This window comes from Varroa destructor, unplaced genomic scaffold (genome assembly GCF_002443255.2).
Source record: "Varroa destructor unplaced genomic scaffold, Vdes_3.0 BEIS01000006.1, whole genome shotgun sequence".
Taxonomy (NCBI): domain Eukaryota; kingdom Metazoa; phylum Arthropoda; class Arachnida; order Mesostigmata; family Varroidae; genus Varroa; species Varroa destructor.
The window spans coordinates 13,937,352-13,957,703 of record NW_019211459.1 but is presented as its reverse complement, the minus strand read 5'-3'; the positions used below and the strand labels follow the sequence as shown (position 1 = coordinate 13,957,703).

The 20,352-nt window shown below is 41.1% G+C and overlaps 1 protein-coding gene across 2 annotated transcripts; it reads right to left on the bottom strand.

The window, feature by feature from the left end:
- Positions 1–87: 87 nt before the first annotated feature.
- Flo2 (flotillin-2) lies at positions 88–20,207 on the bottom strand. 2 transcript variants are annotated; one of them, XM_086992827.1, is made up of 9 exons: positions 18,682–20,207; positions 17,102–18,546; positions 9,607–9,701; positions 8,517–8,600; positions 7,824–8,294; positions 7,359–7,573; positions 6,855–7,050; positions 6,508–6,642; positions 88–3,942 (listed from the first exon to the last, which is right to left on the bottom strand). In XM_086992827.1, the coding sequence occupies exons 2-9, from the start codon at positions 17,148–17,150 to the stop codon at positions 3,913–3,915; spliced, it is 1,275 nt and encodes a 424-aa protein (XP_086848953.1). In that variant the 5' UTR covers positions 17,151–18,546; positions 18,682–20,207; the 3' UTR covers positions 88–3,912. The 2 variants fall into 2 exon arrangements, with proteins under 2 accessions (XP_086848953.1, XP_022667776.1); XM_022812041.2 differs by lacking the exons at positions 9,607–9,701; positions 17,102–18,546; positions 18,682–20,207 and having other exon boundaries at positions 8,492–8,593.
- Positions 20,208–20,352: the final 145 nt, after the last annotated feature.

The following is a 20,352-nucleotide window of genomic DNA, read 5'->3' as shown; positions in this document are numbered from 1 at the left end:
TGGCGCTAGAGTTAAATGAGCTCTTATATCAACATCGTTACCGCAAATTCGTTACGAATCTGTACCACGAAAAAAAATCAGCGTAAGTCATAATGCAATGTAAACGATCAGTATATTTGTTTATTTCTAATCCTCTTACCCAGCTTTCTGCATTTGTCATTTTTACCATTAATTCTCTCTCGGTAAATCATAGTGTAGCTCATTTTATTTTCTGCACAATCACACATCGCTTACGCACGTTTCAGTTGCATCAAAAACGCGTATAATGTAATATATATATATATATATATATATATATATATATAAAGCAACATAAGCCCTACAATATAGCCTTACCAATATTATATCTATATAATTTATATAATTATACGCTATGTGCATAATATTTTGTGTATTGTATATTGTGTATAATAAGTAGGTTTTTGGTATATTCTGCCACAAGTGTCTGTTCATCACTTTCTCATTTCTTGTAACCTCTTTAGCTTGTTCACTTATGCACTAATTAAACGTTCCTGCTATTGTATCAGCTAATAGTTTCAAGCGACCATTCGATAAATATTCCTTCATTTATCTTCTATAAATAATGCTATATGCATCCACCGGCTATACGAGTTTGCCAGTTTTCTGTTTCGCATGTTTTCCTTCACCTTGCTTTCCCTCTGAAACAATAACGGTTAACTCCCAGCGCGAAACAAAGTGTGTCCACGTCCGGATTTGAACCTATGCTACCACGTGTCCTCAAGTTTAGCGGGAAAGCACGTTATCCACTACGGTATTAGAGAGATGACCCTACTCGTGCACTCGATTTCGCATCTGCATATTGGGTTATTTCAGCGTTACGTCAAATCGAGCCCTTTGTCGCAGTTTACGAAGAACCTTGTTCGTTGAAGCTAAACAGATTCGTCCTTGACTCGTGTCTCGTGACCATGGTTATTTTGTCATAGCAAGGCGGATACATACATGTACTTACTGGTTTATATTTATATAGCGGCTGTGTTTCTATACGTGTAGATCAATTGACGCAACTGCCCTCGCTGATGTCCAGTAGCATAGACTATTACAAACAGTGTGAAAAACATTGCTTTTAGTATTTTCATATCATGAAAGCCAAAGGGAGAAGGCCCCGGATTTGCTTCTAATGGACAATCGATTAATGAATTTCGTTGTTAGTTTTTGCCACTGTTTTGCCCCTGATACCCCAACATACAGCACGTTCCGCATGCTTTTGTCTTTCCATCTTGCTTCTCTATAGTTGATGTGATCCTAGGTTCAACATTCGCTGGTCTCAAGTGCTCGATGTAAACCGCTACACGCAATCTTGCAGTAAATTTTGGTCAGCATAGGATATTTTCTTCTGACTAGACTAACTAGACGACTAGATTCAATTAAATAACTTGAATTTTTAATTTCTATTAGACCAACGCAGATAGACTCTTCTCGGTTTAATGGCGAGGTGTCATTTACGTCGGTACAAAAAGCTTACAAAAACTTATTAACAAAAACTGTAAAAAGTAACAAAAAATTGTACTTAAATAAGCTCTTAAAAAATAAAGTCCAACTCTCTTTCGAATTCTGAAGCCACCAGTGCCCTGAGAGATGCAACGAAAAGTAAAATCTGGTTGTCGATGGTGTTCATTGATTTTTATAACTCATATGTGAAGATTGTTTTAAGAGAACTGAACATCAATCCGTAAAATGACTTTGCAAAAAAGTATTTAGTTAGGGATAAACAATATCAAATTCGACGCCATGATGGGGAACTTTAAGGTGACCATTGACCTATAGGCGACAGGTTGTCTCCATCTCCGAGTGTTTTCCTGTCTGTCCTTCGTTGTTCCTACACCATTGCAAATTATTCTTAGCATTGTTTCATTGATTGACACGTAATAACTGGTACACGTTACACTAGCTTTAGTTGCCCCGTTCACTTCAAACAAATACATATTGAGATAAAGGCCACAAATCATCAAGATTGTTATCGCATCGTTTTAAAACGACCTGCATAATATGCATCGCGCTTGAATCCTGGTGCGTTTAAGCTGCGAGCACCTGATTAGCATTACGCCTATGAGAATACCATGAATGTGTTTCAGAACATTTATACGGATGCTACGACACACCTTGTGGCCTCAAACAATAGGACCAAGGTTGTGCACCTGTTGCGCATTCCCTTGGCGAAATAGAGTAAATGCCTTTGGTCAAAGGCGTCTAAGGCTGTGATGTGGCTGGCAGTGAGGCTAATCACTCCGTAATGATAATAATAATATTATTTTGATATACAAAAAAATGTAAACATTCTTTTAATTTATGCCTTATCAGCAATAATCATAATAATTATCCTTGTTTGTTCACCACTGTAGTCCATCACTATTCACCTACAGTTTTCGTCTTTGTCGGAATCTTGTTTGGCTTCGCTTTGTCCTGCAACTTTTTTGCAGGACGAAATTATCTCTGACCGAGAATAGCCGGGCTCCTTCATACAAAAAGACGTTACATGATTGAGAAGCTACGGAACTACGGAGATAAGATCGATAAACATCAATTTGACAGTTCGAGGCTCTGGATAGAAGCTTGAGGCATAGAGGAATACACGAATACAAGCGGGGAGGTTACCAACACTAAGAACATTTCAGTTATCGAGGCGATAATTTACACACGACATCTATACTGCGATTATGGAGGGCTGCACTCGAAGAGGGTAACCCAACATTTTTCAAGTACATAGCAATCAGAAGGACTCTTAAGGGGGAACGAATCATGAATGTCGAGTATCGATATTCAATACGTATAAGGAATAACAAACATGCCAATTATCACTGGAAAGTGATTAGAAAATTGTGGGCCATGCTATCGTTAAAACGACCTACGGTGTCTCACAGATGCAATCGCTGCATTAATCATAGTAGCTATGTGAACTTTAATTCTAATGCAAATCAAGGGAAACTTCTATAAAATACAATTTCGTGCAAATATGCAACACGAATATTGCTACACGGACGTGTTGATGCTAGCATTATCGATTGGCTGGCGTGCTTCTCGAAAACTAATGAGTCGATCTCTTCCAGTGTGAATCTTACGGCCAACCTTAGCTGAGCTGCACAGTTACCCTGCAGATGGTCGTTGGCCACTTCGCAAAATTGGTCGGGCTTGTCAGCAAGCGCAATACACGCCATGAGATAATTCTGCCGAGCGAATGATCTCCTTAGGAGGGTATTTAAGTGTCGAATTATACTACAATCGTTAAAAGGTAAAGCTTCTCATTGACGAGATAGATTTACAGGAATGAAATAGCTAGTTGAGAGTGGTCAGGGACAGGATGGCCATGTAAGACAATGTAAAACTTCTTACTGGTAGGTTGAATGTCATCTTGTACGCAAGCAACTAACTTAAATGATACGGTAAAGCGCCGACATCTCTAGCAAGTTGCTGGATTCCTGAGATAAAGTTAAGTTAGCTAAACTTGACAACTTCACATATATTGCTATACGAAATCACATCTCTCAAACGATGAAACGGTGTATCTGATACCGCGTGTAATGGCTGACGACAACAACTACAAGAAGCTATGCCGCTTGCTTACTGGTTTCGCTGGAACCCTGAAAACCTTTGGCGGCCGTTGATTGCGCTACTCCAAATGACCAGGAAATTCTTACGGACACTGCTAAACATCACGAATAGGTGATGATTATACGTAGTTTTCACTTCGTTTCATACTTTCCCGTCTCTCATCCATGAGATGGGTCGATGTATAAGGGGTGCGTTGGGTTGATTTTAGCTTTCGTTGATGTCGTGGCTTTGTGGTTTTCTACCATTCTATTGCCAATTGTTTCGACGTTTTTTTCTTTCGTATTCATCTACTGTATGACGATGGTGCGCTTGTGAGGCACTTGTGCGTGTTCGCGCTTAACGCGACTATTTGGCGCCCGGAATCTTGGTCAGGATCTGCAATGAAAAAACGGAGAGGCAAAACAAACCGGAGTTATGTGTCAACAGTCAGGGCAAGTACAGGTGAGAGACTAAGGGGGATGAACTGATTTAATGTCGCATTTATGTAGGCTTGTGAAAAAGTTCATATATTGCCACCAATAGTAAGCGGGTGAGCTTCAGACTAGGTTCTACACGTAATTAAATTCCGATTGGTCCAAAAATCCAAAAAAATTAAGTAGCTAGTTGCAAATGTAGAACATCGAGAGTGATGAAACGTGAGTCTAACGTAAACCGCATAATAGAAGTACGTAATCACTAGTAGGCGATGTGTGAAAGAAGGTCAAACGTCTAATAAAATAGGCGCACAACAACAATTTATGTATCTGTGACTCATGATTAAGCAATCAACTGAACAACCAAAAAGGCCATTTTGACGTCGGCGCTGAAAATAATCCGTCTCGCGGAACTGGCCCAAGGTACCGTACATTGCAAAGCCCCAACACAGCGGATTTCAACGTAGTGGCTTTCCGAGTTCTCATAGTTGATCGGTTACATTTCAGTAAACTGCGACCGCAATGCGTCTTCGACCGTATTGCCTGTATTATTCGTACGTTACCCAAAACATATCGGCTTGTAACATCGTATTTCGACTCAAGTGTACTACTTCTAATTCCGTACAGCATCTAGACGAACGGTCAAATAAGATTGTCATGTCCGCTACCTAAATAAATAGAAATGTACGAAGAACCGTCATCCAGCTCAAGTTTAAACAATAATAGCAAAAATCATAATAAAGTATGTTCAGAAAGCACTCTGTTTAGTGGTCACTGTCTGTTGTCATGTGTAAGTAATACTGTATACTTACAGTAAGAAAAAGCAAATAGCAGAAACTATAACTTGTTCGCTTGCGAAATATCAATTATCTATTACAAATGAAGGTACTCTTGATTTCACAGATGTTCAGATATTTCAGAAAAGCCCCAAAAGCACATTCAGTTATGTTTCAGTCTCTCATTCGTACGGTAATGTAATGAATGCTATGCAATCAATCATAGCAGACGAACTACATGAAAGAGTTAAGATTAATTTTATATTTGACAACGTGACAACACAGTTTTGTTGACGACTCTGAAGTTTGGCTTCTCCATAAAAATCTCAAAAGAAAGTCGCCAGGAAGGGCCACATTCTCGAACCGGATGTCATAAGCCATGCTAGAATAGAGTAGCCCATCGCAGAACATTCCAGGTACAAATATCTTCAGTCACTGACCGTGTACTGCTGCGTAAGGAAGCGTATTTTAGATAGTAGGGCAGCGTCCTCACGATCCTGCTTTGTGGTTTGGCTTTCCCACAAAGGGAACTTCTTAAATTGCCGCAACAAAAAGACGCTCACTACCATCGTCACCTCGTCACGCGATCTGCGTCCAGACTGGCAGCGTATTTTAATTTTCTGCAAATTTTTACCGCTTATCGTACTACGAACGGTATTCTAGAAAGCATATTGCATAATTTTTTTACATCTGGCAATTGCCAATTATTGCAGTTGACGCCGATTTAATTCACCGTCTTATTCGACTACTCTGCACAAAAATGCGAAATCAAAACAAAGTAGAACATATTACATCATCAGTAGTGATTATTGTTCTTTTTTAAAAGAGTTGCCAACGGGCCATTAACAGGGGCGAACGAAGGACCGCAATCTTCGCAGCGCTCGTCACAAGATCAATGGCAGCAAACCAATCGAGACGCAAGGTTTAAAAACAATTCAATAGACAATGCTCTAGTCACTGAGCAATTAGTTGTCACGATAAGCGAAACGAGATTGGCCTTTGAACGCGCCTCCGGCCCCGTTTGCCTAGAATAACAGATTTCAATCAATAGTAAACTCCTTTTTGTGACAAATCATGAGCATTACACAAACGTGACGAAAAAAATTGTAACGCGAGTATTAGTCTTAAGGTAACTAAAATTTTTTGTAGTCTGATAGAGGCAGTGAAATAAGCTAACGATAGCAAATGGTAAAAATTAAGCGAGTCCCAGTAGAGTGGGTTGAGAAGAAAATACAAAATTTATGTGCGATTTTTTTAAGATTTCTGCCGTGGCTCTCTCCAACGGTTTATACTGCGTTGTATTTTTTTTTATCTCCTGTCCACTTGATTATGCACCAATTTTTTGTTTTCAATTTTTCGCCCCAGAATATGGACCTGTCAAAATGTATGCCTGCCTAAAGCTGCAGCACTTAGCCCAGTCTCTGCTGGCTGAAAGTCCAGTACAGACGAAGTCACTTTACCGATTGGAGCCCCTAACGCCAACCTCTCAACTACCTAGAAATGCAGATACATGTTGAAAAACCGATAAATCAACATAACTCCACAAAAAGAGATCAGCTGGACGGGATAAGGCGGAGCGTTGATTCAGACAAACTTTAAATAGAATATGATAAAGTTCACGTTGTCATCAACTGCATTATGTACGACCCATAAGCCCTCACTGCTAAAAAATGCTGTGGCTGGTGTATATCGCCTTTTCCCGCAAAACTCTTGACCTCTGCACCTGACTGTGAGCGCTTCTCTTTATTTACCTTGGATATGTCGATACCGGTAAGCGCTTGAACGGTAGGCGGTAGTTGCGAGCATAATTTTGCGACCTCCTGCGACGTGCGATCGTCCCCACCGAGCAGTATGATTTCGTCCGTCTTAGCGAGTGGCGCCGCCACCTGTGCAGCCACAGAGCAAATGCAACAGTAAAATAAGACGCATACGCGTGCCGATTACAATATATGATTTATATTGTAATTTTACATTTTCACTTTTTCAAATGCTCTCTACTGCTGAAATTTTTTAACGTTTGCGTGAACGAGTTTGAACTTTTCAGCGAAAGCCCTATCAGGAACGAAGTAGCAGAAGGGAAACGGAAAATCAAACTGACCTCCGCTGCGAGTTTCGGTAATGTATCCAAAACCAGCGAGAGAACGGCTGCTTCGTCGTACTGTTTGTACGCGGCGGCCCGAAGTCGCATCCGCTCTGCATCGGCTTTACCTACGGCTTCGATGGCGTACGCTTCCGCAGCACCAGTCATCTTGATCTTCTCGGCCTCCGCACGAGCGCTTTCTACCGTCTGCGTCCTTGAGAAAAAAAAACGGATTTGAGCCAGCATTAATAAAAACCAAACAAAACATGCAGATATGATAGCCTTTCTCTTTAAAGCGCGATTATAAACATTGACGTCAGAGAAACGGAACATTTAGTTTTTTAAATATATTTGGTACGTCATTTAGCTACGAAGGCCATCAATGGAAAAAACAAGAAATTAAGTTAACTCCAATAAAGGTTTATGTTCCGTATGATACTTACCACGAGAGTTCCACCCATCTCTTATTTATTTCATTGGTTCTAGGTATAAATGTCCTGATATTGCCTATTTTGTTCAAACCTTTTTCCCTGAGCAATCATCTCCAAGCGGTAGGCTTCCGCTTCAGCGGGCAATCTAATCGTCGCCGTTAATTCCTTTTCTCGCCGAAGTATCTCTTTTTCCTCGACGGCTATATCCTTTCGCCTTTCGACAACGTCGATTTCCATCTCTTCGCCGCGGATCTTCTGGGCCAATTTTGCCGCCTGTAGTTCGTACGCCAAGGCAGCTTCTGCTTGCTGCTTGCCGTAACAATGCAACACAATAAATAGTTGAGTTTGGTGATATAAAGACCACGTCGGATCCTAAATAGCTTGTCATACGTGTAGTGGTTACGTCACTCAAAGAAAGGATGTTGATGTACATCCTATTGAATCACTGAGTGGTACTATTTTATTGTACTTTCTAGGTTTTCGGCTCGATTCTCATACAGACTCATAGGGCAAGCCACTGCATGTTGAATTTTCTATTCGGATAATTAACACATACCCTTGTATTAACCTCAGCGTCGAACTGAGCTTTTTGCAATTGAAACATTCGATGTGAGTCTTCGATCTTCGTGTTTGCGCCGTATTTGACATCCATCGCAGACTTATCACACTCTGCTTCGCGGATGCCCGCATCTCTTTCCGCCTGCGCTACACCAATATCTGCATCTCTCTTAACGGCCGCCGTCCTAGCCTTCCCCAGGGATGTCAGGTACTCGACTTGGTCGAAAACATCCTTGATAGTGAAGGATAGGATTTCTATGCCCATTCGGCCAATGTCCGGTGCTGCTACCTCACGGACAAGCGAAGCAAATTGATCTCGATCGCGATAAACCTCTTCGACCGTCAGCGTACCTAGAATGGCACGAAGATGGCCTTCAAGCGTTTGCAAGATGACAGCTTTTACATGTTCGATATCTTTGCCGAGGAACTGTTCGGCTGCAGTTGACAAGAATTCTTGCTCTGTCATAACCTAGAAACAACACATTTTCAGACACAAATGATATCAATAGAAAGTCAAACCCTTGCTATCGGCGAAGAATCTTAGTTTGCAAGTTACCTCGTTACGATAACGTCCATGATATGGTAACTCGTAAGATATATAAAGCAATTAGTAATATATTTGTTTAAATTCAACAAAGTTATTATATTACTTATTTGCATAAGTACCTGTCTTGGGGGCGAAAACACAAACCTTGCATTGGGCTACCCCGGTGACTGTAAGAGGCACTCCCTGCGCCGTCTCGACGTGCTCACAGCGAGGCTTCAGAGTCATCACCTGAACGTTTTCAAGAAAAAGAGTTTGCACAGAATATATTTTTTTAGGAAAGAAAGGAGAAATCCGGCTTATTAAAATAACAGCAAGATATAAAATCGTCCTACATTAAGTATTTGTAGTGTACACGTTTTTGCTTGGCACTCGAGGGTGCGTTGTTTAATATTTAGGAAGACTGTATTGTTATTCATTAGGGTCAGTTGTTGTTTGTGCAAAGTTATTACAATCCCTTAGAAACCTAGTCAATAAATGCCGTTATTCTCTAATGAGTAGCATACAATTTGTCGTGCGCTCACAGTTTAAAGCTTTGGAAATGCTAGTAAAAGCTCACTACGGATAGCCTTAACTATTAAATGAAACAAACAGCAAAAAAATAGAATGGAAAGTGGGTTGAAGTATTCGTTTGGTGTTACAATATGTTTTCTTTGTCTACTCATAATTTACACAGACTCAGGGGTGGCCTCCATGCCGAAATAATTTAAATATTCATATTATCACGCAATGGGCAATGCAAAATCCTGTGACGAGTTAGTATAAATTATTCCGGTTTGGTAATACGCAGACATGATTATAACTACAGAAAGAAACAGGGCGCTACTTAAGCAGCAAGTATAGCTAAGATAAGAATTTATTCATCTAACCCTGATCAGAGTTCGAAGTTCGTAAACACAGGGAAACATCATGAATGCCCAACGTATTACGCTATAACGTCTTCCTGATGGATGTGTCTCACTACTTGATACACTTGGTGTATATGTCTCACTTATTCGCCAGAACTCATCCTTGGGCCCCGCACAATCAAATTCAGAAATCATTTCAGCCGTCGTATGCTACCATAAGCGATTTACATTTATACACCTGACCCGTTTCGACAGGGACCATTCGATCATCGCCTATTGACTCAACAATGACAAGTTCTTAAAACACAAATCCCCGATGTTAATATTACTTTTTAAATTCTTAAAATACTTAGTATTAATAATAGTAAATAATAGCATTAGGTACCTACCTCAAGGCTAAGCCGCTGAACATCTGTGACAAGCCACCAGGCCCATGCCCAGCCACCAACAACCATTTTCTTTGCGCTGTTGCCACAACATCCCCCTGCAAACAAAAACGAGTTCGATCTAAATTCCTCATAAACAATAGAACGACTATTACATATAGAATCTTTGTGTGCATCTACCATGTACCAGAAATATTTAAGGTTACTAATGTACTCTCAATGAGCAAATGTTAGGTGGTCTTCTAATAGTATAGCACCGTGTACATTATCGAATTATGATAGATAGTGTTACGTCTCTACACATATCATTCATTGATATTAAATCAAACATTTACGTGCAAAAATACTGAACAAATTTTCGTTACTTGCAGAAAACTCAATAAGTTTTGCTAACCCCGTACTCTCTACGATGAAGAGATGACACACATTTATCACCAAATTTGGTACGCGTTGATTAACAAGCTACATTAACTTCGTATAATTCTGCCATAATCCCATTGTTACGTCTACTGTGGACGTCTCCCTGTGCACTCTTTAGGATCGAGCCATTTTCCTAGCAGTTATTTACGCTCTGTAGATCGCACTTGTAACCTTACAATAATACATAATAGAACTGTTCATCTAATATAGCAAAGCCGTCATATGCTACAAGCAGAACAGAATAAAAAATTTAGCCGATGAAACTTAGCCTGCCGCCTTAGTACAAATAACAACAAAGGCTTGTGCTGTCTGTTGACCCTTCATCGCTGGCATCGCCGTTGAGATCATTTGAGTTCTTGTACCCATCGAAAGTATTCCCTATTAGACTACCAGCTTGTACTGGCTGTTACTATTACGTATGTTGATATTGTTGTCGTTGCCGTCATCGTATTCGGCAATGAGTGCAAAGGGCCGATTTCAACTGGGAGCCATAATTAGTCTGTTGCGTACGCCCGTTGTCCCGAAGGGCAAGACGGTCAATTCAACAGTTAGACAGTTCTTGGTGTTCGTCACTGCGAGAAGACAGCCTTCGTAAGGCAGGTCGCCGTTTTTCTAACGCCGAGGAACGGTATTAGAAAATAACATACCATAGAGGAAAATTTGCTAATTCGACATCATTCTCAGAGAAAAGAGATATTTAATGGTGAACTGAATTTTGCATAAACACACGAAATGGAAAATTACTACCAGTATTAGTAATATCAATATTGACCCACGACAGTATATTTGAGAGGTATTAGATCATTAGGTGGTACCTAAATATCGAAGTATAGACAACTTCCACGATGTTCAAATAAATAGGCACTAAAGTTTCATGCGGACTTTAGCATGAGATACGTGAGTTTTGAACTAATTGATTATTTTATAATTTTGTTTAATGGTTTTGTGGTAAGGTTCAACTGGCCGCTACATAGCTCACACAACCCACATCGTCATTGCAATCTTTTGGCGTTGTTAGTTCGTGTTCACCTCTATGTGTTCTAATTTACAGAAAAAAATTATCCAGTTTCTATTAACACTGAGGCGTTGATTGTGCTGTTTATTCGAGACCCCAATAACTGGCAACAACTAAAGCAAACAAATGTTGCGTGCAGCAAAATACGGTCACAAAACCTGAATGAATCAGCAGCTTGCAGTCGGAAAACGGTGACTGGCATCACCTACTCTTTACGACCCAAGCACGTAATTAGTAATCCGAAAATCGTAATCCAGGCATTTTTATTTCCTTTTAAACTACGCGTTTTCATTGTAACTTTTTCGCTCACCTTTTATCACAGAAGACACAAAATCACAATTACATAATATAGGTTTGAGACAGACCAGCCAGTATCTTTTAAACCTATGAGCAAGACTTAGAGAGAAATAGGCTTTATCATAGCAATAGCAACCATAGTTCAAAAGACCTTAAAGGACGTTAGAAAAAAGTAAATCAAGCGTGCTTACCATGCCTATGCACCCGCAGCGTTCTTCGTCTGGCCCAATTTCTAGCCGTTTTATAAGGTCGTGGCCAGCCACACGTACGTTTTGTCGTACACATACACTAGGCGGTTGAATGGTTAGAAAGACAGACAATTCCATTTGAATATTTGGGTGATTCGCGAGAGCTAACACAGATAAACGATAGCCAAGAGTCAGAAATAGCTTAATACATAATAATTTACCCATTTTGCTGGCTTTACACTCAACCTGCGTAATTAAAAAAAAGCGCCTGCCACAGCACTTCTTACGTCTTTCTGCCTCTCTAAGCAGTTTTTAGTAGAACCGACACCAGCCCCGAAACAACAACAACGCTAGACCTCGAACATGGCGCACAAATAGAAGGTAATCAACAAATAACTCAAACGCAATTATTGCTTTGTTGGCTTGCTGTTGACAACAATTAGCTGGCTTAAAAAACAGAGAAGCAGTATTTATAAGGGCCCACTTAAGGTTTAATCGTAAGCAACCGCTATCTCACAGCGCAAATGTTCATGGATGTACTGAAATTAAAAAAAAACTGCCTAGAGAGGCAGAAAGACGTAAGGAGTGCTGTGGCAGGCGCTTTTTTTTAATTACGCAGGTCGAGTGTAAAGCCAGCAAAATGGGTAAATTATCATGTGTTAAGCTATTTCCGACTTTTGGCTATCGTTCATCACACAAATATTAGCTACTATTTAACAGTTTTAATTAAGCGAATCGTTCATAGTACGTTTTGCTATAGGCACCGTTAACCGCATTGAAATCTATGCATAGACAAAAACGGGGACCAATCTTCTCGAATTTTATGACTGTTCCTTATTTCTATGCAGTATAAAATGGACGAATAGGACTTTGCGGCGTTTGCTGGATTTACGGGATTTAATAATATGTTATAAAGCATTTACTGGATGGACCTCGTGAACTGAGGCGTTATGCACCCAAAGTACATAAAACTAATCACACCAAACATGTACAACATTATTTTTCTGCGTCTGCTACACTATTTCGTACCAATCTAGAAAAGAAGAAAAACACCGCTTAAGGCGGTAACAGAATACAATTAGGTCTGAGAGTCCTCGACTTGAACTAAGAGTACAACTGCTGCCGTGTGTACCCGGCACAAAGTAACTGCGGCGCTATTGGACTCATATCGGTTTGTATCAAATCGAGCAGCGCCATGCATATCTTATCGGTTAATTTATACAGTTTGTATCAATATATCGACACCTGCAATTTATGCAAGACTGAATACGGTGCTAAATTTCCTAACATACGATAGTTGCTTAGCCGGCTAAATATCCTTACTGAGCGATATTAACATGGACATGTTGACATGCTTTACGCTTCCACGCAAAGCGCCAGCATGCCAGGTCAATACCTTCGAATAAACAACACCTATTAAATATTATAGCAGATGCGATTGGCACCTGTGATTGAGTCTAATAAACTAGAAATACTCTCTGGGGGGCCGTCCTCGGTGTCATACACCTCATATATGCTACTACTTTCTTCTCCTTTTTTTTTCATTCAATTTGACACATATCAAAATGTTGCTAACTGGAACATGTTAGAATAATTATCCTATTCCGTTATTTAATCAAAACACTCAATGAGACACTTTACACTAGCAAAGCTTTTATTTCATCTATATCTGATGTTTCACTTGTCGAAAACGTCACTACTCGACCACGTAAATTTCTTGCCAACAAAGTCATACATTCAGGATAAACCCTACAAAAAGGGATAGTCCGTTGGAGGTCTCAAAACAGAAATACTGCTTACTGTACAAGAATTGTGTCCATTAGTCACCATATCATTTTTACATGGGCTTCGAATAGCAACGGTAAACCAATGGCGATATCAGCGCGGATAGCATTATGGCATGTCTTGCAATAGCTATCATAGTCGATCCCCAAAAGCATACTTCCAACGATCTCCCATTAACGCAGTTTCCACGATTCACGAGCTCATGAGCCTTGTTTCGTACGCATGCAGCGAACGGTTAAACACGACTCACATATGAAGACATTTGCCGTGTTGGGTTATTTCAGATCAGGGTAACAACGATGTCACAACCATGCCTCATTCACTGTTAAAACACTACGGGGAGTCGACTACCTTAGAGTTCCGGAATTTTAGAAATGCTCTGTTTTGTGTAGTTAAATAACGTGCAAGTGTCTTCGAGGACCCAGAACGATAACATACTCAATTTGAACGCGGTACTATATTCCTAGATTTATTTTTTATATTTATTTTTAGATTTATATTTAGAATTTGTTACTACTCTTGCGATGTAGAATATAACAGTAGCATGTTATTTCGGCGATTTTGTGAGGTAAGAAGCAAAAGTGGTCGTACGGTATCACCACAAAATATATATATTGATCCTGGATGATTATAAACGATAGACTGAAGACGTTTAAACCTTGAAAAAACGAGGCCTGTCATGGTGGGCGAATCTAGATAACAATGTAGGAGCACATACGGATTGACAAAGTCTTTATTTGGGTGGTGGCCTTCGGATAAATTTTACTCTTTACAGAGCTCCGTCTAACAAAGAAAAGCACCTGTGAACGTTCATTACGTTGGAGGGACTGAACCAGACTTTTGGTTTAATGTGTTATAACCCATTGATCATAATAATGCACAAAATTAAAAAACGGAGCCCACTTAGTGTAGTGCACATAACCAAAGCTATGATCACACACAGTGACCACAGTAAAAATCAGATCAATCATATTTTTTGACTCTTACGGCCGTTCGAAGCTAAAACGGTTGATTCCTCACTCGTCAACGTTCGCTCATAAGTTAGCTTTCCTATACTATAAACAAGACATGCCTGAATAGCTTTCGGTGTGACATGTCACATCCGAAGTGTTGTACAAGTAGGCGATAGAAGAACTTGAATGTATTCAAGAATTGAACGTACGTATTGTCAACTTAGCAGTTAATAAATAGTAACTCACGATATTAAGCTTTGAATTCAGCTATAATGTCTAACATGGGCTAGCTGAAAGAACAAATTAAGTCCATTGGCACGTTCAATCCTGATGCTATCATTGACTCCACACTTTCGTTTTCCAAACATTATATAGGAAATAATTCCTACAGCGCAGCAGAAATTATACTTCTAGTGGAGCATTTAACGCTGAGGTTTTTCCAAGAAATGCCATTGCATTTAGCAGAATAACGAACGTCTGTTGGCATTTGAAAAGCAAATTTCGAAAATAAATCATTGAGAGGAAGAAAACAATCCTGTAGAAAGCCACTAAACGCTCCTAAACGCACGATTAGGTAAGGAGTGCTTTGTATGCTCATTAATAAATCAGATGCACGCTTGTGACACCAAACACATTTATTACTCTAGCTTAGGTATTTAGATGGGTCTGGCGTGTTTGGATTATCCATCCGACCCTTTTACGGCTATGCTACTGTCTCACCCTGTGCAGCCGCTACGGCCAAATTTCCAAATTAATTTTTTCTTGCTACTGGAAACTCCATCGACATATAAAGGGCACTTTGAGGTTGAAATAAATAGTAAACAAACGGTTGTGATTATTTCGCATCTTTGAAAATCGTGAATCGACAACGGAAAATCTGTTTGCCCTTTCTTATTCTCAGGATTACTTAACCTGTTCGTACGGCAACGTTCGAATTATGCCTCTTTAGATGATTAACTAGAAATCCGTCTTGAATCATAATGTCGAGCAATCGGTATCACGTGTTTACTTACCACGCTCCGTTATTGTCCCATCAAAAACCATAATTTTTGCTCAAGCCGTGTTGAACTAATATGCATAATCCAAGAGTCATCAAGTGTATAATGAGTCATTATATCCTTGATGACTAAGCAAATTTTTTTAAAATCTTTCTGCTGCATCTTATTTTGTAACTATTGATAAATTTGTTGTCCAACGCACTAAAGGCTATTAATGGCTTAAACAGCCAATTTTCTACATGAATTTATTTAGCTCAGATCCCACAAATACAAATGTACACGCCACTACATAATCACATGGAGTAAGCCACGTTGCTAAAGTAAAAATTATACACACAATAAAATGGCACTTAATGAATGCGGTTAAGTTTACGGTATTGCTTTCAGTGCTGAATTTTATGAACTAAAAAAAAGCCTTGTTTATTAGAAAATATCAATACACTGTCTAGAAAGTTTAAAGAAGCAACTGTAAAGGGATTGGAGAACAATATATACCAGTAATCTACTCGACTTTGAACTACATAAACTCCAGGTCGACCAATAAACCCTCGAAGACTGAGATGCTTTTTCTCACTGAGTATAGTTGCTCTTATTTATCAAAGGCTTCCTGTGAAAGTAAAGGCTGGTATTGCGACAGCTAACAATTGTCATATTTCGCACGGTTCAATGTACAGAAAACCGCTGCTAGTCTGTATGCTTCTCAACCATTAAATAAACGTCAAGGTGCGCTGAGCGACCTATTTCAAATTCGCTTATGCTACATAAACCAAGTGCAACAGGCACTCGAATGAGGTGTTTCCGGTTGTGCATGTCGTACGCGGTACTGCTGAGTGGTGTACTGCTCGACGAGATTCGACACACAAGCGTGCAGATTGCTGAAGAAAACGCTCGTTGAATATTGACTTAGATCGCTCAGCACGTAGCGGCATATATCTTAGTGAAGACCTTCGATAGGACACGCGAATGGAAGCGCGGAACGACACTCCAATAACGACCTCCTGTAATGTCATCGGCGTTTTCGAACAACATCTGTTTCGACGGTCAGCGACTAAACCGTGAGCCGGATTATACGAAGAGGTAATTGAACGCGTACTTTCTTATTAAAAGAGACTCTTTCGGCGACTCGCAATCGCAAGCTCGAAAATTACTTCCGTCCTGCAAATAGCTTTCTAACCACTACGCCATAAATCGCGACGTCAACCTAATTGACTTAAAGTATACTAATTGAACTACATTTCACGTACAATATCAATTATAAACGCAGCATGTTATTACTGAACTTACAAATTGTATCTAACCAGATGTTAGTACGTTTTAACCATCAAGCTTAGGCTGCTGTCTGCGTTTAACTACATACATAGATAGGTATTGCCTCCTTTCTCCCCCAGATATGCCCTATATCTACCTCGCATAACTGACGTTGCCTCATTCATGCTCAATAATTACCTGTCTGCCATCGAGAATTATCAAATGAGACACGCTGATTCTATACATAAGTCAATGTCATTTAGAAAAGTAGAACATTTTTATAAAGTGACAAAGGTAACACTTGAAAAAGCAATTCTTATCATGTTTTGTTTTGTTCTTGATCGGATAGCTAAAACATGCCTTCGCTGAGCCCACGCCAACACAAGCTAATGATCTTTTAATGGGATAAACTATTACAATTGGAAGCATTAGAGTGCTCATATAATTAGTGCAACGAACCTCATGGCAAGCTGGCTGATTGCCGAGCTATTCAGTCGGTTATACTCGTATGCTTGAATATTGATTATAAACTTAAAAATCGCTTTGGCTATGCATAGGTGTTTTTTTTTTCACAATCTCATATTCACTGCGTACCTGACACAATGAGAGCCTCATTGGGCCCAACAGTCTGAATGTTTCCCATCGTAAATTGTGTTGCCCGACGTAACGCTGCTGCTTGCGATCGGCGAGAGACGAGTTCTGATTCCTGCACGTGTTCAGTCAATTGTAATGTCGAACAACATGTCCAAGATGTGTTACTATTGTGTCCTCTTTTTATGACATTAACTGACTTTGGCGTGGTTAATGTATCCGTTGAATAATTCGTTGTCGATGGAAAATTTTGTTGTTGTTCACTTTGACTACTGCTTTTTTCAAGAGAGCATTATCCCTCATCGGCTCCTTCTTCTTCCCGAGATGTCAATGGCGACAGTGAATGGACCTAGAATCGAGCACTTAAGGCTGTTGTGGTTGGCTTACTCGGTAGGCGAGGCGCTGCTGTTATTTCCGTTTGTTATTCTTCTACCGTTCTTGCTATTCCTTCGCCGCTATTCGGTTAATTCGAAGGCTCTCCTAATCACAATCCATTCACAAACGCACACATATACATTTGTCACTCTCGAAGACTTCGTTCAACTCAAACCAGATCGCGGTATCGCGGTTCTAACCTTTACCATCTTGCATTCGTCATTGAACATTGCCTCCGCAGGCAGCAACGTCTCTTTTCGACAGCGCCAACCTGACTGCCTGAGCAAACTCAAATAGTCAAATAAGTGATCAAGCTAAGAAACGTGCGTCCAAATATCGCGCGAATTGTTTCATTTCGCGCCTTTGTTTATTGCTGATTTTATTCTATCACGCACACGGCTAAAGAGCTACACCTACACCTAGGTGCAATTTACGCATGAGCACAGACAAGTGCCTCGTTGATGCGGCTTATCACTGTTGTTTCTGTTGCGTTCCTTCGACAAAGTTTATCCTTTTTCGTGATGCTTGCTGCGGGCCTACGGGTCGTTCCTCCTTTGTCAGCGACCGGTGTCGACAATGAAGCAAATGTTCGTAGGTTTCGAATATGGGGTTTCGTTGTTGTTCGGCGTCCCGCTGAGCAACCAGTTTCGGTGACGCTGCAGCGACCCCTTTTGTTTACGAGAGTCGATTTCTGCTGCCGTTTGCAGCAACAGTAAATGTAGTGGTTGTGCAGCTAGTGGAACGTCGCAGCTGCTGTTACGGCGCTCCAAAGTACTGCCACAGCTACGTACATCAGCCAACAGTACTAACGACTGACTCACTGATCGACTGGCACTCGCATAGTTTCGCTGCTGCATTACCAATAGCGGATTAGCTCGAATTTCAACATGGCAACGATGGGACTCGATCAATCTTACCGCTTCGCTTTCGTTCGTACAGCAAACCTTCTCTTGCTTTTTCGTTTGTCCCGCACACCGGTGGAGCTTATGCTAGGCAGGAGCGTAACTGCGCACTACAATCACAATGCACCCGTGCACTTACATAGCCATTCGAACACGCTAGCACATCATTACCTGCGTTATATATCAAATAAAGCACAGTTGCTTTTTCTCGGTAGATAGCCTAATTTGCCATCTAGCCACGGCCAATAATTGCATAGAGTCACTTACGCACACCAGTACAAACAGACAACCACGCACACCACCTACCACTTTACGGCCTTTTGGCCTCTTGCCGCTTCCGCCGCCTCCTCACCCATCGGACCCATAGCACAACAAACGAAATCAACGTTCGTTTTCAAAGTGATGAACGTCCAGCGCCGTCACCTGGGCGCTGTCCCGTCCGACCAGACATCGAACCCCTCACTGGCGGTGGTTGCAGCGCAAGCAGAACGCCAGCGCGACAACATCACACGTAAGGAAGAGCTCGTCTAGCAGAAGGAGGGGCGACGGTAGCCTTTTCGACTTTAACATTCTTCGACAACAACGACGAAGGAAATAACAGCGCTCGACGGCTATCAGCGCGAGAGCCTTTGATGGCAGTGCCGCAGCAGCGGCGCTGCTCATACAGTGCCTTCAAGAGGCGGCGATAGGGTTACAACGACGGGTCTAGGATTATACAGCACCGTGCGATCGGGCGGATAGGACCGGAGCAGCGGCGGCGACGATGCTGTCTATGACTTCGACAGCGAGCGCTGCTACCACGACAGACAATGCTGCTGTGGCAGGCGGCTGCGGTCCTGCGGAGCGACGCCCTTCCTCCTCCCAGACACTCTCGTGATTGCAGCGGTGTATTCCTACACGTTGAGGTTGCAGCGGGCAGCGGTGACATCGCTGCTAACAACAAGACAGAGTGGCCACTCAGCCTCTTGCCGAGCAGAAGGCAGACGAAAGAAAATGAACGTGACATTGTTTCCAGGGACACATATGTGAGAATATTGAGGGGTTGTAGGAGACGGGTCGCGGGGCTGTGGGTGATTATTTTGATGCCCAGCGCGTTGAACCCGCTGATTGGCTGATGTCCGATCCGGAGCGGACGACGGAATCGCCAAATACCTAGAAGCGCGACTGCCTGCTGCCCTTCGTGATGAAGCTTCGATCATTCGCATCGTACTCATCATTACATTAAAATAACCGTTAAATTTTTGAGTAGTCAATTGAATGAGAAGGGGAAAACGAGAAATATTAGACAGTGGTTAGCCTCGAAAGAAGACAGGGAATTTTTAAAATTGTTGCAGGTCTATCTTCAGTGAGGGTTTATTCATCATTTGGCCGATAGTAGGCCGACATAACGACATAGTAGCTATACTTCATCACGTGTTGTTTGTATGAAGTTTTGGCAAAATAAATGGTGAAACTCAGTTAAACAGTAGAGATAAACAAATAGAGGACCCTATTTTATAAACAGAGCTATTTGAGCAATATCAAAAATCGCATCTAATACAAGCTTTGAGAAATATTATTAGAGACATCGTCGCGTTATGTCTATTGCTTAATCATTCCGCCCTTCTACGCTTCGGATAATCGAAGCCTGCGAATCTCTTTTACTAACAAATCGTCTTCAGACCCAGCTCATTCAGTAAGACACAGCTGCTAGGTAATACCCCCATTATTAAAGCCACTATTTACCGCGCTAGCTTAAAGTCGCTTTGAACCGTTTCGAAGTTCCGCTCGCGTCACAAATTCGCCTTGTTCCGCCAGTGACGGTGACAGACTTCCCTGATGCTTCACAAAAACGCAGTCAAATACATACCCCAGTAGTTTGTCGCTGACTTACCATGGCTTCCCCTCCTAGTCTGTTCTTAGTCTGTCTGCAATCGCTCCTAGCGGAAAACAGCCAGAATATCGTCAGCATGATCATGATACATTCACAATACAACA

Excerpts from the sequence above, each read along its gene's own strand:
- Flo2 (XM_086992827.1), bottom strand. The coding sequence starts at position 17,150 with ATGGGAAACATTCAGACTGTTGGGCCCAATGAGGCTCTCATTGTGTCA. Across the intron at positions 8,601-9,606 it reads TTCAGCGGCTTAGCCTTGAG|GTGATGACTCTGAAGCCTCG; the intron begins GTAGGTACCTAA and ends GAAAACGTTCAG. Across the intron at positions 7,574-7,823 it reads ACGCTGAGGTTAATACAAGG|CAAGCAGAAGCTGCCTTGGC; the intron begins GTATGTGTTAAT and ends TACGGCAAGCAG.